This window comes from Grus americana, chromosome 3 (genome assembly GCF_028858705.1).
Source record: "Grus americana isolate bGruAme1 chromosome 3, bGruAme1.mat, whole genome shotgun sequence".
NCBI classification, from domain to species: domain Eukaryota; kingdom Metazoa; phylum Chordata; class Aves; order Gruiformes; family Gruidae; genus Grus; species Grus americana.
In genome coordinates, this window is record NC_072854.1 from 77,152,257 (window position 1) to 77,168,097 (window position 15,841).

General features: G+C 37.6%; 1 protein-coding gene across 4 annotated transcripts in view; it reads right to left on the reverse strand.

The window, feature by feature from the left end:
- Window positions 1–15,841, reverse strand: part of PDE10A (phosphodiesterase 10A) — a 383,571-nt gene that overhangs the window by 33,253 nt on the left and 334,477 nt on the right. For all 4 annotated transcript variants that reach the window (XM_054819188.1, XM_054819187.1, XM_054819185.1 and 1 more), the window contains 6 exons: window positions 13,440–13,491; window positions 10,448–10,590; window positions 8,171–8,263; window positions 7,371–7,557; window positions 5,777–5,919; window positions 3,685–3,768 (listed from right to left, as the gene is read on the reverse strand). In XM_054819188.1, the coding sequence (XP_054675163.1) occupies window positions 3,685–3,768; window positions 5,777–5,919; window positions 7,371–7,557; window positions 8,171–8,263; window positions 10,448–10,590; window positions 13,440–13,491 (702 nt within the window). The remainder of the gene's footprint in view (window positions 1–3,684; window positions 3,769–5,776; window positions 5,920–7,370; window positions 7,558–8,170; window positions 8,264–10,447; window positions 10,591–13,439; window positions 13,492–15,841) is intronic.

Consider the following 15,841-nt stretch of genomic DNA (forward strand, 5'->3'; position numbering starts at 1 on the left):
TGCTCCCAGAAAATTGAAGTGTGGTTTCTTTAAAGCGTTATCTATTCAACCTGCCAGATAGTGAAACTCTGCATCTAATGGACAATTTGAAAACATCATATGTGATCAAAACAGAGAATTAGGGGGTTTTAAGTGAATGACACAGAAAAAATAATCCTGTGTAAAATTTCAGCCAAAGACCAAATGCATAAGATGTTTTGAATAAAAGAATTTGAGATGCTCCATATTGACATTGTGAAAAGAAAATTTTAGTTTTCCTAAGACCTTGAGATTTTTTTCCAGTTTAGTCAAATGAACAGAAATTCACATTTCCCTCTTTCTTCATTTTTCACCAAACAATATTTTGTTAAGTAATTACCAGTCAACCATGAAAATGCCACAAATCTGTAGCATTTATGGGATTATTTCTTAGTTTTTATATTTTTGCTATTAATATAGACAAGCAAAATGAATTTATGATAGAGTATTTTCATTAAGGTAATAACAAAAAGCAGTAATAAAGTATTTGTTATGTTTGGCTAATTTGCTCATCAATATCACTGTCGTGGTTTAGGCCCAGCCGGTAGCTGGGTGCCACGCGGCCGCTCACTCACCCCTCCCCCAGCGGGATGGGAGAGGAGAAGTCTAACAAAAGGCCTGGGTCGAGATAAGGACAGGGAGAGATCACTCACTAATTACCGTCACGAGCAAAACAGACTGAATGTAGAGAGGAGATTCATCTAATTTATTACTAGGCAAAACAGAGTAGAGCAATGAGAAAATACAATCAAGTCTTAAAACACCTCCCCCCACCCCTCCCATCTTCTCGGGCTCAACTTCACTCCCGGCTTCAACCTCCTCCCCCTCAGCGGCACAAGGGGGCAGGGAATGGGGGTTGTGGTCAGTTCAGCACACATTGTCTCTGCCGCTTCTTTGTCCTCAGGGGGAGGACTCCTCTCAACATTCCCCTGCTCCAACATGGAGTCTCTCCCACGGGCTACAGTCCTTCACGAACCGCTCCAGCGTAGTCTCTCCCACAGGGTGCAGACCTTCAGGAGCAGACTGCTCCAGCGTGGGGTCTCTCCCACAGGGTGCAGACCTTCAGGAGCAGACTGCTCCAGCGTGGGGTCTCTCCCACAGGGTCACAAGTCCTGCCAGCAAACCTGCCCTGGCGTGGGCTCCCCTCTGCACGGGTCTACAGGTCCGGCCCAGACTTGCTCCAGCGTGGGCTTCCCACGGGCCACAGCCTCCTTCAGGTGCCTCCACCTGCTCCAGCGTGGGGTCCTCCATGGGCTGCAGGTGGAATCTCTACACCCCCTCATCCTTCCTCCATGGGCTGCAGGGGACAACCTGCTTCACCATGGTCTTCACCACGGGCTGCAGGGGGATCTTTGCTCTGGTGCCTGGAGCTCCTCCTCCCCCTCCTTCTGCACTGACCTTGGTGTCTGCAGAGGTTCTTACATCTTCTCACTCCTCTCTCCAGTTGCAAAAGCTCTCCCTCTAAGTGTTTTTCTTCTTTTTAAATATGTCATCACAGAGGCGCTGATTGGCTTGGCCTTGGCCAGCGGCGGATCCATCTTGGAGCCGGCTGGCATTGGCTCTGTCAGACACAGGGGGAGCTTCTAGCAGCTTCTCACAGAAGCCACCCCTGTAGCCCCTCCCGCTACCAAAACCCTGCCACACAAAACCCAACACAATCACTTCTGAGAGAGTTCATATTCTGTAGTACCAGAGCTCAGCACAATCTTTAATAGACTTTATCTACCGATGTTCCTTTGAAAGGAAAGCTGAATACTTTTTGATTACAGATGGGAAGTTCAGCCACAGATTAGGTATCAGGTAAAATTTTCTAAAGTACCTAATCCAAGCTGCCCAGGGTGAAAAGGGAATATTACACTTGAGCCCAGAACTGAACTGAAGATGCCAGAGTCCCAAGTCACTGACTTTTTCTTTCAGACAGATCGGTTTTCCTTTATTCTCATTTTTTTTTCCCTGTTACTGTGGTTTGACTTTTTTGGGGTTTTTTTAAGTTCCATGTTTTGATAATTTCTTGGGTATCTCAGGGAAACGGTATCAATGTTCTAGTTTTGCAGTATGTGTGGGCTTAGAAAACAAAGCTGAATACCTCTGACCTACATGTCAAAATGTAAGCACGTCTACTATATGGAACCAGTTAGACAGCAAAACATCTTTCTATGGTTGTGTGCTGAGCAAGGTAATTACTCTTCTTAGCCTTAGTCTGACATTAGTAAAAATGGAAGCATATTGTCTTTCAAAAAAGCTTTAGGGTTTCTTTTTTAATTCTAGAGAGCTAAGTCAGCTTTAGAACAAATGTTTGAACTACTGTTTGCAATAGTACATCATAATTCAGAATATCACAACAGTTCCATCTACATCCAATATCAGCTTGATGGTTACTACAGGATAGTACAGTTATAGCCAAAGGAAAAATCATTATCAATTATACTTCAACATAGAATACTATTACTTACTCCACTGCCATAATTTTGTATACTTGATTAAAGCAGTAAAAGATTATTTCTTCATGAGAGCAAAGAAAATGTAGTGAGTATCATAGATTTTACTCCAAAATCCTCCCTGGACAGGCCATTACATATTACATAGTTGTATACTTAAAGGCACAACCTTACTCCTCTATATATTAAAATCAAACTTTAGTCTTAAAATAGCTGTACTTGTTTCAGAGAAGTTTAGTTCTTTCAGAAATTAAATACGTCAAGCAGATATCAATTCCTTCCCATGAAAGTTACACCTTGAAAGAAACAGACTGGGAGGCAGAAAGGGAAAAGAACAGAACTCAGCTGGAAATTTGAACCCAAATCCTGCATCCACGGTCATTCAGTCAGGAACGGAAACAAGCTAGCTACGCTGAGCAGTAGAGAGCAGTATTTAGAACAGTCACCCACTTGGCAGTACCGAAGAAGACATGACAAAGACCCTCAGGTTTGACTGTACGCTTTGAGGGCATGGAGATTCATCCAGTTACTAAGATGAAACAGTCACCAGCAAATGTTTCCCAAATGTTGCTCTGTTTTGCAAGGAGATGCTTCCCCTTTCAATTGCCTGCCCATCTGTAGATTTTTTTCCATAATTTGGAGCAGCTTCTCTCTTTCAGCAACAGGATATACTTAGCCAAGAGGCTACTGATCTTAGTAATAATGGACACAAAGAAAGGACAATAAATGAAAAGTTTCATCTGAAAATCATTCACTTCCATAATTAATGCAAAATGATGCCGATAATTGATTTATTTAACAAGATAAGATCTAACTGTGGATTATTTTAACCATATACTATATTAATTTCAGCAACTATATATTTGAAAAGTGAGTATTCATGGACATTCTCTCCCTTTTGGCAAGAGTGCCTTTAATATCTTCACCATCTTCTGTCTGAAAAGCAATCTCATCTCAGAACCAAACAATACTTCTATATATTGGAAGGACAACTGTTTGGATGATATCGTGAGTTCTTTTACCTGGCTATTTCTGAATTTTATTAACTGAAGACCAAGAAGCTGGGACAAGAAATCCAGTCTGCTTATTACAGCCCTGTACGGACCAGACATAGTAAATAAACTCCAAAGAAAATAAGACCTTGTATTAGAAAATAATTATCTCAAAATTTCCTAACAAACAAACACATAAATAACAGAATTAAAAGAATAAATCATGTATTTCATACCAGGCTGTCCCACAGGACTGGTGAACCATGTAGACAAAAATGGCAGGCCAGACATCCTCATACGGACTGATATCAAAGTGGTATCTAAGAAGAAAGTTTCAGCTTAGTAAGGACAAACACCTTTTCATTCTTACTAAAAGCAAGAGAAGACAACTAGCTAACACACATCCAACAGCGTTCACTTGTTTCTGAATATACACAGAAAACTGACTTTACAGGCTACATTTTCCAGCAATGTAAGTGAATATATTTCTGCTAAGGTCAATGGAACTATGCTTATAGAATCATAGAATGATTTAGGTTGGAGAAGGCCCTTGAGATCATTGAGTCCAACCGTTAGCCTTTGGCTTTGTTTAGTTAATAGAAACATAAATCTTTATTTAATTATCCATTGGTTAAGTAATGTACAAAGATGTTTGTTCTACAGAGATGATGAGAGCTTTTCAGGCACTCCTAAAATATTCCAGACTTTCCTCCCAGGAATTGTAAAGATAGTGTCTCTAATAATATATTTACTGGCTTTTTTTCAATAACTTCTGTCATGAATTCTAATAGAGGAAAAAAAATAACTTTTACTGGCTAATAGAAATTAAGGCTGAACTTCAAAAATCAAACATTTAATACTGCATTTTTTTAAAATTTCATTAGCTGAGGACTTCTCCCTTCTCCCGATATCAACATTTAGGCCTAATATTAGGGACCCGCTCAGCAGAACTGTTTGTCCTTCGATTATTAATTAACCCCTTTCCCTGCACCTGCTGTGCCACAAGTCTTCTATTTACTTTCCATTGAACCCAGCTGAAAGCATGCGCGTATGTGGCATAGTGAACGGCACAGCAGGTGCAAGAGAGCTGAAGGTAGCTGAATTGCTTGGAAAGTGGTTAAATGTATTCAGATTGCTCAAACTAAAGGATGTTAATATAATTTAGAGTGAAACCTGTAATCTTTGCAAGTAAAAGTCATTTTTGCTGAGGAGGTGGGTTATATAATATCATCTAACAAAGCACAAGAAATTGTATTGCGAAGAATAAGCTTCTATTAGGGTGTAATCCTGCAAGCTGCTAACACTCTGGCTTTCAAGCAAATCACTTCAGCATGTAATGAACTTTAACTGTAAGCAGCCCCTATTAAGCATACGCTTGTATGCTTTGCTCGCTCACAGCTACAATGCTCAGCACCTGATAGGAGTGAGCAAGCTCTGGAGATTAGGTTCACAAAGACAACTTAGATTTTGTGACTCAATATTACAGAGTTTTGACTTTAGGCACCTGGTCACTACAGTAGAATTTATTGTCCTGGGCTGGAATCAGTGAGGAAAAAATGAGATGAGTCCCGGTGTTGGTGTTGAGTGGGGACTGACTGGTAAAATACAGGTAGAGGCACATCTTTAGCACACAGCAGACCCTTCAGAGCTGAAAGTAACTGAATTATTTCAGGGAAAGGCTAAGAGGCTGAATGGGAAGTCCTCCTCCAAATTTAGGCCGCAACTCTAAACTCTAGCGCTTGGGATTCATAACCTTGAATTATCTTCAGAAGTTGAGAGATCTCTATCCATTTCCCCCTCCTTCAAGAAACGAAGGCAGATGCACAAAATACACACACCAAACAAAACCAAACCCCAACCCCCCAAAACCCAACCCCAAAAAACCCCAGGAATGAGCTGAATCTTTTATTCTAAAAGATATACAAGGGGATGAGATCATTCATTTGGTCTTAACTACTGATGTTCCAGCTCAGTCTCTTCTCTGGCTTTGAGCTGTTGCTGACTTGGGACTATCAAAGAAAGCTCATGTCTACAATCTTTGGATAGAAACTAATGCTCAAAGCAACTACTGTAGCTCCCCATGTCTGAGGAATATGCTACCATTCTGAGTAGGCATTATTTTACATCTTTGATAGATAAATTTTATTCACAAGTCATTAAGTACAACCATGTATAAGAAAGCCAGAGATCAACCCCTATGATTTTGGAATAGTTCAATAATAAAAGTGCTTCCTAAAAAACCTTCCACTACACCTAGGGAAAAAAAAAAAATCGTCTTTCACAGACTGATACAAGATGCAACTGTCACTATACGAGAAAAATACTTACAGTTCAATTTCTTTATAAATATGCGGAGGCAGTGTACAGTGCATTAGGTTTTGCCACTCTTCTGCTGTACACACACTGTGGTAGGATAGCTTCTCCATCGTTACACGGTAAATACACTCTGAATGGCGAATTCTGTGGTACATCTGCAAAAGGGAAGTCATTCATTAATGTGAAATTTTAATAAAGGAAAAAAACATTTCTTTCCCATATTCAAGCACTTATTCTTAAAATACACATCTGCAAAAATGTTAGTGCTTCTGGCTGCTCAACTTCACACATCAGAAAAGTGAGAGATTATATGAAATTCAGTACTTCTGAAAAACTGGGCCTTCTGTCACATCATTCTGCATCTACTCACTCGGGTAACCATCTAAGGCTCGGCTGATTTTTCACTGCATCTGAGCTTTCCCAAGAAGAAGGAATCAAAACCCAGGAGTTAGAAGCAGAGCTCTGTCCCTTGCAATATGCTAACAGAAAGAAAACTGGTAACAGGGCACGAATTATATTTTGTGCTACTGCACGAATGCAGCTATTAATTGGCACAAATAACTGCTACCTATGCACGGTAAAAAGTACGTGAGATGTTTATCATACCTACATTACTATGCAATAACTGTGAAAAATAAGTAAAGCTAATTATTGAGAGGTTCAGACAGCTATTGCAGACACGGCATGGGTTGTAAACAAGTAAGGACACGACAACTTTACTAGTAAAGATAGTCCTCTGGAGCAGTGTGCCCTGAATGGTAACATTCACCATCTAAAAAGTGTGAACTCCCACACAACTGAGTGACAGCATAGTCCCAAGTTTCATTTATACGCAGGACTTTCTACTTGCCTTGAGTCACATGAAACGAGTTTAAGTAATTGTTAGTAAAATTTGCTGCCCCAGTATACCAACAGCATGACGTTGGTAAAATGGCTTAATGTAAATCACCAGGCTTAACTGGCATTGCATTGTATCTTACCTCCCATGAATATGACACATTTGTTGTGCATTGCATTTTTATTGCATTTATTGCATTTTTATACTTATATAGTAATGATCATTAAATCGCTTATGCTTCCTACAGGAATACAAATTTTTATGATGATACAGGGTTTGAAAACAAAAATAGCTACCCACTTTTATCTAGAAGCATGGATAATTATGAGTATATTGCATTGCATATGAATATATAAATTGATATCTTTGAATATTAAGCATATGGAATAGAGAGAATACATAACATCTCCATCTCCCAGTTAAATTTGTAAAGCATGTGATCTGAATTTATAAATCAGAATCACACTTTCTAATGGTAAAGAGAAGACAGACAGATATCATTCACATTTCAGAGCTTGCTTTCTCAGTTTAGCTACATGAAATTGATGTATCCAGAGTACAATTATTTCAGAAAGCATCAAATGAATCCCTATCATCCTCTTCAAATACAATAATTCAGCAAAGAATTCAATAATTCCTGTTTCCTCATTAATTCAATGAAACAGACTTATGAATCACTTTAATAATCTGGAACACCAAAATCCTTAAGTAGGATTCTAAGTCTTCCCATTATAACCAACAGCTTACAAAACTGTAAATAAAACTTACGTTAGCACAGTGTAAGGCTAAAGCGCAAAAGACTGCAAACATTTTAAAGTTGTTCTCATCAGTTTTAGAGAAGGCACTTCCACTTATTTTGTTGACCATCTGCACAACACCTATTACACTTCCTCGGCTTACAATAGGCATGCACAGGATATTTCTGGTTGTGTAGCCTGTGTAGAGGTCTACTTCTCTGGAGAGCCAGAAAAGAGAAAGGAAGAAAAAGAAAAGAGTTAAGATTATTAATTAATAATATTCCTTGATTCTCAGAAATGTTGATGTCCAATATACTAAATAGTTTTAAAGTAGATATAATGAGTACCTGCGAGAAGTTCACCTCCAAAGCTCTCAAATATTTCCATCTAATGGGTCATATTTAGAAAGAACTTTTTACTCCTTTAATCTCCATTTGCAAGATAAAGAAATAATATTTCCTCAAATTTACAGTCAGCTTATTCATAAAATTAAAGAATACATTCAGGTACTTAGGTATGCTATTTGTTAGTGAACCTTTTTTTTTCTCCCTTGAAACTAACCAAATGGTAGGGAGGCTAATAAAGAAAATCAGCAATGCCTACCTAACTGGGCAAAGTTTCGTAACAGGAAAAATAACTAATTTTTTCTCCCTTATATTTATATTTGATAAAAATAATAATTTTTATTTGCACTTAAAAATATCTCTGATGGCTAAAGCCTTTAAAGGAGATATCTATAGGTTGTCTCCTCGTCAGAGGATCACAGCTTCAGGAATGCATCCTAACATGAAAGTGGTGAGCTATCTTCCCCTCTCTTGAATAACATCCTACCTGTTAAAGCGTGGATCTGCATAGGCATCAGGGATGTTAAGGACTTCTCCTGTTCTTGCCACTTGACCAGCTATTCCTTTTTCTATAGAAAATCTGCAGAAAGTAAAAATGCATGTTATTCACAATATGAACTATCTGAAAAACATTTTGGGCACGGTAATGGATATTTGTTCCCAACCAGCGTCATTTTGATGCTTGTAGGAGAAAAATCTTACAAGACAACAACTAGTAGTAAATAATAAAATAAAAAAGCACATACTAATAGGTATTTTCTGAAAACATTTTAAATAACTAAATAGTTTAACGCAACAGATGCCATAATATGACCATTGTAGTGACAAAAAAATCAGTCTTCAGTAACCCCTGGGATTATGCCTAATAAACATGACATTTGTACAGAACTTGAGACCTGTGTTTACCTTTACAAGCTATTGATTTTATCATCGCTTCTACATAGTTATTGTTTCTTTAGACACATCATAGGCAATATGGAGCTTGTTTCTTCGGGGGGAGGGCCGGCAGATGGATTAGGTAAAATAAGCTTTGGAAAAACACCAGCGGAAATTTCAAAGCTAAACATTATATGCATTTGTCATGTAGACTTTAGAATAACTAGCGTGTTTCATCTCATGACATGCAAAAAATGCCATGGTACTAACTGCATCCCTTAATCACCACAAGAAAGTTAAACACAACAAATATATTCTGGAGTTGAATCCAAAAAATCTACAAGTCTGTCTTGCAAGGAAATAATTTTCAGTTCTTTGACATAAAACATTTATGACAACAAGCACAAAAGAATTTGTGGAAAAAATAAGTAGAAAAAAAATCACATGTGGAACACTTTCAAATCTAAATGTGCCCAGGTAGTATGCTGCCCCCGCTGAAGATAGTGACAAAGCTGACAGGATTTCACCCTGCACACCTGATTTTAAGTTTGTTTCTTCTGCTGCTTCTTATATGTACATCACACCAACTTCAGGCTCCTTCCTGATGACTGACTGACTCAGTGTCACTTTCTTACAGATATTTCAGTTGTACTTCTCTTTCAGTACACAGCACCCATGAAATGGCTCACACCCTTGCACTCAGAGTCAACATTTCAATAATTTTCATACAGAGAAGACAGAAAGACATAAGCAAGAAAAGCAATTATCAAGAAGGTGTATGAAAGCGTATGTATGTTAAAGCAAGCCACCTTCTTTAATTTACACCACCTCCTTGCTTGTCAGTATGGAGATTGCACCAATTTTGATTCCTTCCATTCTTACTCACACAATGTAGTAAGTGGGAGTAAGTTTGTCTAGAAGAGTCTAAGTGAAGACATGAGTCACATCTCATACTGGCCCAGAACTTTAAAAGTATAAGGAGGAAATAAAAAAATTCTGAGAAAATCCATGCTGAGTATTTCAACAAGATTTTAGTGCAGGATATTTAGTCATACATTTCTTTCTTTTGAAGAAGCTGCAAGTTTAAAACTTCTGTGTCTTTGGAAATCTCATTCTATATCTATTAAGAATTCGTAATTTTTGAAAAGTAAAAAATGTTATATTTACTTTGTTGTTTTGTCTCTTTCAGTAAAAAACATGCATGTGTAAAAATTATGTACTTATGACATGAAACAGAAACACACATCAGTTTGAGGCAGAGAATCGTATGTATTCATTACAAGCTGATATACATTTTCAAATTCACCACTTCAAGCATACTTCAGAATCACAACTATTTAAATGTTTGAAAATACTCTAAATCCACATGAGAAAAAGTAAAACTAAATTACTGGACTTGAACTCTTCAAAACCAATGACCAGTCCATACTAGATTCTACATATGCCTAATCCATCTGTAAGAAGTACAAATTGTGACTTCCTTGCTTCAGATGTGCTTGAATCGCACAAATTTCAGTTCCTCTTGGGAACCCTCCTGGGAACAATAGTCCTGTACTGGCAGACTATGGATTAGGTGCACCTTTACCTGCCTGCACCTTTACCTACCTCAGAACACCTCTGTTTTTTTCCCAACATGATTTCCAAAAGGACCGCCTCCGGAAGACGGCATTTCCAGGAGTGACGTTATAGCTTCAGAGACGTTGTTTCGATGGCACTGCAATGTCATTCCCAGAAGTACTACCTTCTGGAGGCGGGTCCTGGTGGGAATGATATCACAGTATGACAAGTATTGTCAGGGTACCTGCAGATAGGCACAGAGACTGGGTAATAAAATGCCTGCACATCCATAGTTATAATGAAACTGCATTCTTCTGCTAGCTACTCTTACCTTATTTCTTTGGTCTTCTTGAAGACAGGTTTCCCATCATTTTCTTCTCCAATATCAAAAAGGTCTGAATACAGCTCCTTATTTTTGTGGTCAACCTGGAAGAGTGCACACCTATCTGCATTCACCAGGTTTTTTGCATATATCTATGGACAAAAAACAAAATTAGAGTTAACGGTCACGAGTTAGATTATCTTCAGTCATTTATCGGATAAAAACCTAAGTCCCTACAAGACAAAAGTTTTGCGAAATTATCCAGTGTGAAAATCTGTTTGAAGGGGCATCCACCTTCACAGCCATGTTTTAGGATACAATTCAAAATGAAAGTGTGTCTGTTATTCAGTACTTTTTTGTAAATTAGAGTGCGCTCTTTGAGAAATGCAAAACTATCTTTAGAGGCTTGAATGTTTGCTGAAAGAAAAAAGGCTTTCCTATTACACTGTTTTTCAAGTACAAGGAATACTTCTCAAAATGGTACCTTTCCTCCCTCTATGTTTAGATATTATTCACCTTTACTTGATTTTAGATAGCAAGACCTAAGAATATTTTTGGCTTTTTGTCTTCATTTTCAGTGCAAATATATCGGTACTGAACGTTCACCAAAGCAAGTACCATAGCACAGCAATAGACTTGCATTGTCTCTATCATACTTTGAACCAGCCAGTTTTATCTTAGCAAAACTAACTGCCAGGCAGCACTGCCAGAGCAGAACAGCAGCTCTTCACTGACACGGTTCTCAGACAGAACCTGCTCTGTCTAATTCAGATATGTCTCCTGTGTTTCTCATCTGCTCAGAAAGTACAGTAACTGCACGGTAGAGCAGAAACTGAGGTGGATCTCGCTCAACTTTTTAAAATTGTATATAATAGCTATCTAGTCGTTCAGCCACAGAAAGAGGCTGACCACATCTTGGTGTGCAATGCATGCAGATAGCATGTCTTAAGAACCACACAGAAACCATCTAGACCAACTCTACGAAACTTGGAGGGCCCTCCCGTACCAACAGAATCTGTGGCTGGAAAGATTCTGTTGCTTTCCACTCCATTTACTCCATCAGAGCTGTAGAAAGTCAGGGAGACTGCATGCTAAGAGGTAACTTCCGTGAAATATTTCCCACCTAGAGCATTAAGGTGTTTAAAGATCTTGACCACGCACACCATTTATTCCTTCACTCAGATCAGAGTAGATATAAACTGGACCAGAAAGGACAAGGGGCTTAAACACTACTAATTGAGAGAAAAAGTTAATGGGATGAGAAAGTCTTACTTCTCTAAAACCCTAGCTAAAATCCCGGCCAGTGGCTGAAGGGGAATATAAGTACAAGTACTGCATTGTCAACAGGGAGGCCAAGGACCACCTTTTGGGTAGGTTGTTTGTAACCACTCAAGTATATTAGTAAGAAAATTTGCAAGGCAATTTGAACTTCTGCTTCCCCTCCTTGCATCTATATTAAAAAACACCTTTTACCACTAACTTCACTAAGGGTTTTTAATGAAAATAAAAATCAAAACAATGCTAAAATCCCTGTACTTTTTTTTATCATTATTACAGGAACAAATCAAACTTTAATAGCAATCACCAATACAACACACAATAAGCCACACAATGCTAAAAATCACACTCCCATAAAATGGCTATAAACGTGCAAACACGTAATTCAGTTCATTGGCCCAAGAAACAGCCAACTGCTGCAGCTTTCAAAGGAAGCTGAGTATGAAACATCTACGCAGGTTAAAATGTAGAATCATGATGCAGCCAAGTGTTGGAAAAGAAGATGAGAGAGTAAGCTTATTTTACTGCCAATTGTGCTTTCCACCAGACCTCTATTGATAGGAGAGAACAGGGAAGAACATCAATATTTGTGCTCAATGCCATATGTGATATTACACTAGTTCTTTTAAATGTTAAGCTATTTTTAAGCAGTTCATTTAAATTGGAAAAGTCAGTGTTCAAAAATGTGTCCTATGTGCAGAATTCTTCACTGTGTACTAACTAGAATAAGACAAACACTGCAGAATATTTTCCATTACTAATTCAAGTTTCTAAATAAAACCACTTTAATATTGTTTGCATTCTAAGTCTGTTGTCTTTGGATAGTCTAGCTAAGAATACCACTTTGAAGATTGGAGCAAGTATCGGAGTACTGCTGGAGAGTAATTTTTTGAATACATAAATTGAAACAATATTATCACAGACCTGATTAAGAGTTATATTCAGGAAAAAGAACTGCAGTATGCAATAAGTGTGCCTGAGGCTAAAAAGCATAATTCACATATCAAACACTCAAAACATGCTATGAACAACCAGTCCATACGTATTTGTAAACACTATTCAGGAAATAATTCTGAATTCAAAATTGATTCAGAAAATTATAATCTGTTTCTGAACTGTACTTCAATTCATTGATTATACAATCGCAGTTATTTCAATGAACTTGGCTTTCATGGTTTTTTTTATAAAACATTGACTGACTCTGTCACTCCAGTTATGGGTGTAAATGCTTTTGCAAAGCAAAAGTGAGGTCATGTCTTGCACATTTCATTCAGCAACTGGAACAAATACTCTAGGAGTAATGTTTGACCTCTAGTCTTTCTTACAGACAATAACTTCTTCAGGAGTGTTTTGCAGCATGTTGCAAATTGAATTTGGGGAAAAAAAAGAATCAATACAACAAGCTGAAATAAAAAGAAAACCAGAAGGCTTTCTGTTACAATTTTCAAACCTTCTCTAAAACACAATAGTAACTATTTAGTTCAGGGACAGTCACATTACATTACTTATGAAAGCTACGAAATGAAGCTGTTGCAACAATGAAAAAAATCAAGCTGACTTTTGCCACCTTCCTCCATACAGAGATGTTAATACTGTTTGTATTACATGTCCATTATAAAGAGCTCATATATTTCAATGATGTAACGTCTAACTTCAAGGAAAGGAGAATAAAGTACTTTAATAACTAAGACTAATAAACTTAGAAGTGAAGAAGACAACTTACCATTATATGTTCAAGTAGAGAATCTATTGCAACTATGTTATCAAAATACGTTCTGCAGAGAAAGAGAAGTCAGTAAATATTGGCATTTAGTCAAACACTTCTCAGATGGCTGTCATGGGCTCTTGTTTCACAACCACTTAACAGTGGAGCCCAAATAGGTGAGGACAAACCTGTGCAACTTGAAAATCGCTGACTGGCTTGCTGTAGCACAAGGGAATTGAGAAGTGGTCCTAATTCTGTTCCTTTAAATCATTATTCTACAATGACAGAATTGTAGAATATTCTCTGTAATACGTAGAATTTTCTCTGTAGAAAAGGAAAAGACTACTAAACGTTGCCTACCATGAATTGAATAGGCCCCTGCTGAGCAACACCAAGAAGTATCAAAATGCTTTGGCATCCTTTACACACTGAAAATTTTAAAAGGAGAAGCAAAAAGGAAAAGGAAAGCAATCCAGAAGATTTTAAAAAATAATTTCTTCCATTGTTGATATATATTACTTCCATGCTTTCAAAATATCTCATTAGGTTTACGCATAGAGACTATGTATTGAGAACTAATGAAAATTATGTATTGTAGTGTAAATTCACATCCTATTATGCAACCCTTAACACTATTTAAAAGACAACAGTTTATAAAACTCTTAATGAGTCTTCTCTATCAACCCAGGTGTAGCATGTTGAAGTTGCAGAAAAAGACTGATCTTGTGATTTAATTAAAAAAAAAAAAAAGGTATCTCAGTTTCACAGCAAAGTGGTAACTGTCCAAGGACAGTCAAGAACATTGAAAGATAAAGGTCAAACTTATTAGTAAGTGAAGTCTAAATCTTCCACATGCCAAGTCTTAATAACACTTGGATTACAATGTTCCCAGCAGACAGAAAGACATTGTCCCATGGCCTTGAACATATATACAGCTCAGGTCTGTTTGGGTCTACTGAAAAGGAAATATGTAATACGCTAGTCTTACATTGTCAGGGACATGAAGAGGTGGAGCACTGCATACTATGCCCTTTATAAAATGTTAAAGAACATGTCCCAGTGACATTGCATGCTAACAATTTCCTCACTGAATAGGAAACCATCTTTCCATGTAAGAAAAGGTACAGACCATTTCTAAAAGGAAACTAGTTATTTTCTTGCTAGCACATGCCTTTATCTACATGAGGTTGATAAAGTTGTAATTAAATGATATCCCTATCATAGGGATACACAGAGTTTCTTTTTTGTTAAAACTAAACAATTCTAGAAATTGATAATGCTGTATGAGAGATACTTTCTTATACAAATACGTTTTAAATACTTGTAGTATTTATAGTAATTTTTATCTTCAAATTTTAAAATAATTACAAAGTTCTTTAAAACATTCTCAGTATTACCAAAAGTAAACTGCCAGCCTATAAATTTGGGTAGATTAACCCAGAGTTCTCTGGTAAACTAGCTCAGTACAGATGTTAGCATAATAAAAGCACTCTGGAAAGGAACATAACGGTGCAAGACACTGCAGCAAGTAGGTAGCTTTGGCAAGGGAATGCTGAGAGTGCCCTTTAGGAAACACACTCTGAACCTAAGCTGAAATTAAAAAACAACAACAACAAACACATCATCCCTGATGAAAAAAGCTAGGAAGAACATCTGGATACAACCAGCTTGCTCTCCTTGCAAGGGGTAGACTCCTCCCTGCGGTGTATCACTCCCCATTCCAGCCGGGTCAACTTGGCTGCCTGCATTCCTGAGCAATGGCATAGGAATCTTGGACGTCCTCTAACCTCATCAGTTTGAGAGTTGTTCATCAAGACCCACAGAAGTGTTTGTAACAGCAAAAATCCGAGACATTTCATTTTTCCGCAGTATCATCAGTCCTTTGTGATGCACTTAGAAATTCTTCAACCAAATAGTTTGATAAAACACTGCTAAGCACGCCAGACTGCGATTGATCAAAAATACAACTTTGGTTTGTCTATTAATGTATTGGCTACCTCTACTATTTAAAGATGATAATAACAGCAATGAGAAAAAAGAGATGAAGGAAGAGCAGATCACCTAAGATACCAAATTGACTTTGCAAGTCTAAACCAAGGCTTTCACATTCTTACCGTGTTTGCAATTTAATCTTGCATTTATTGTGACAAGAAATTAAAAGAAAACATACTACATGCAGTTACGGTCTTTGAAAATTAAAACAGAGCCTCCAGAAAATGCAAGGGAAGAACAATTGTGTGGCAGCTCTGATTCTTCAAGGGTATATCCCTGAAGTGCATATACTTATGCATGTGTGTTTGTGTCTACATACATACATGTCAAAAAAGGAGGAGGGAAGCTGAAGCAAGCAAACTAACTTTTCATAAAGTCCTTTCAAACCTTCTAAAATTGGCCATGAAGAGAGATGACAAGCCTATTTG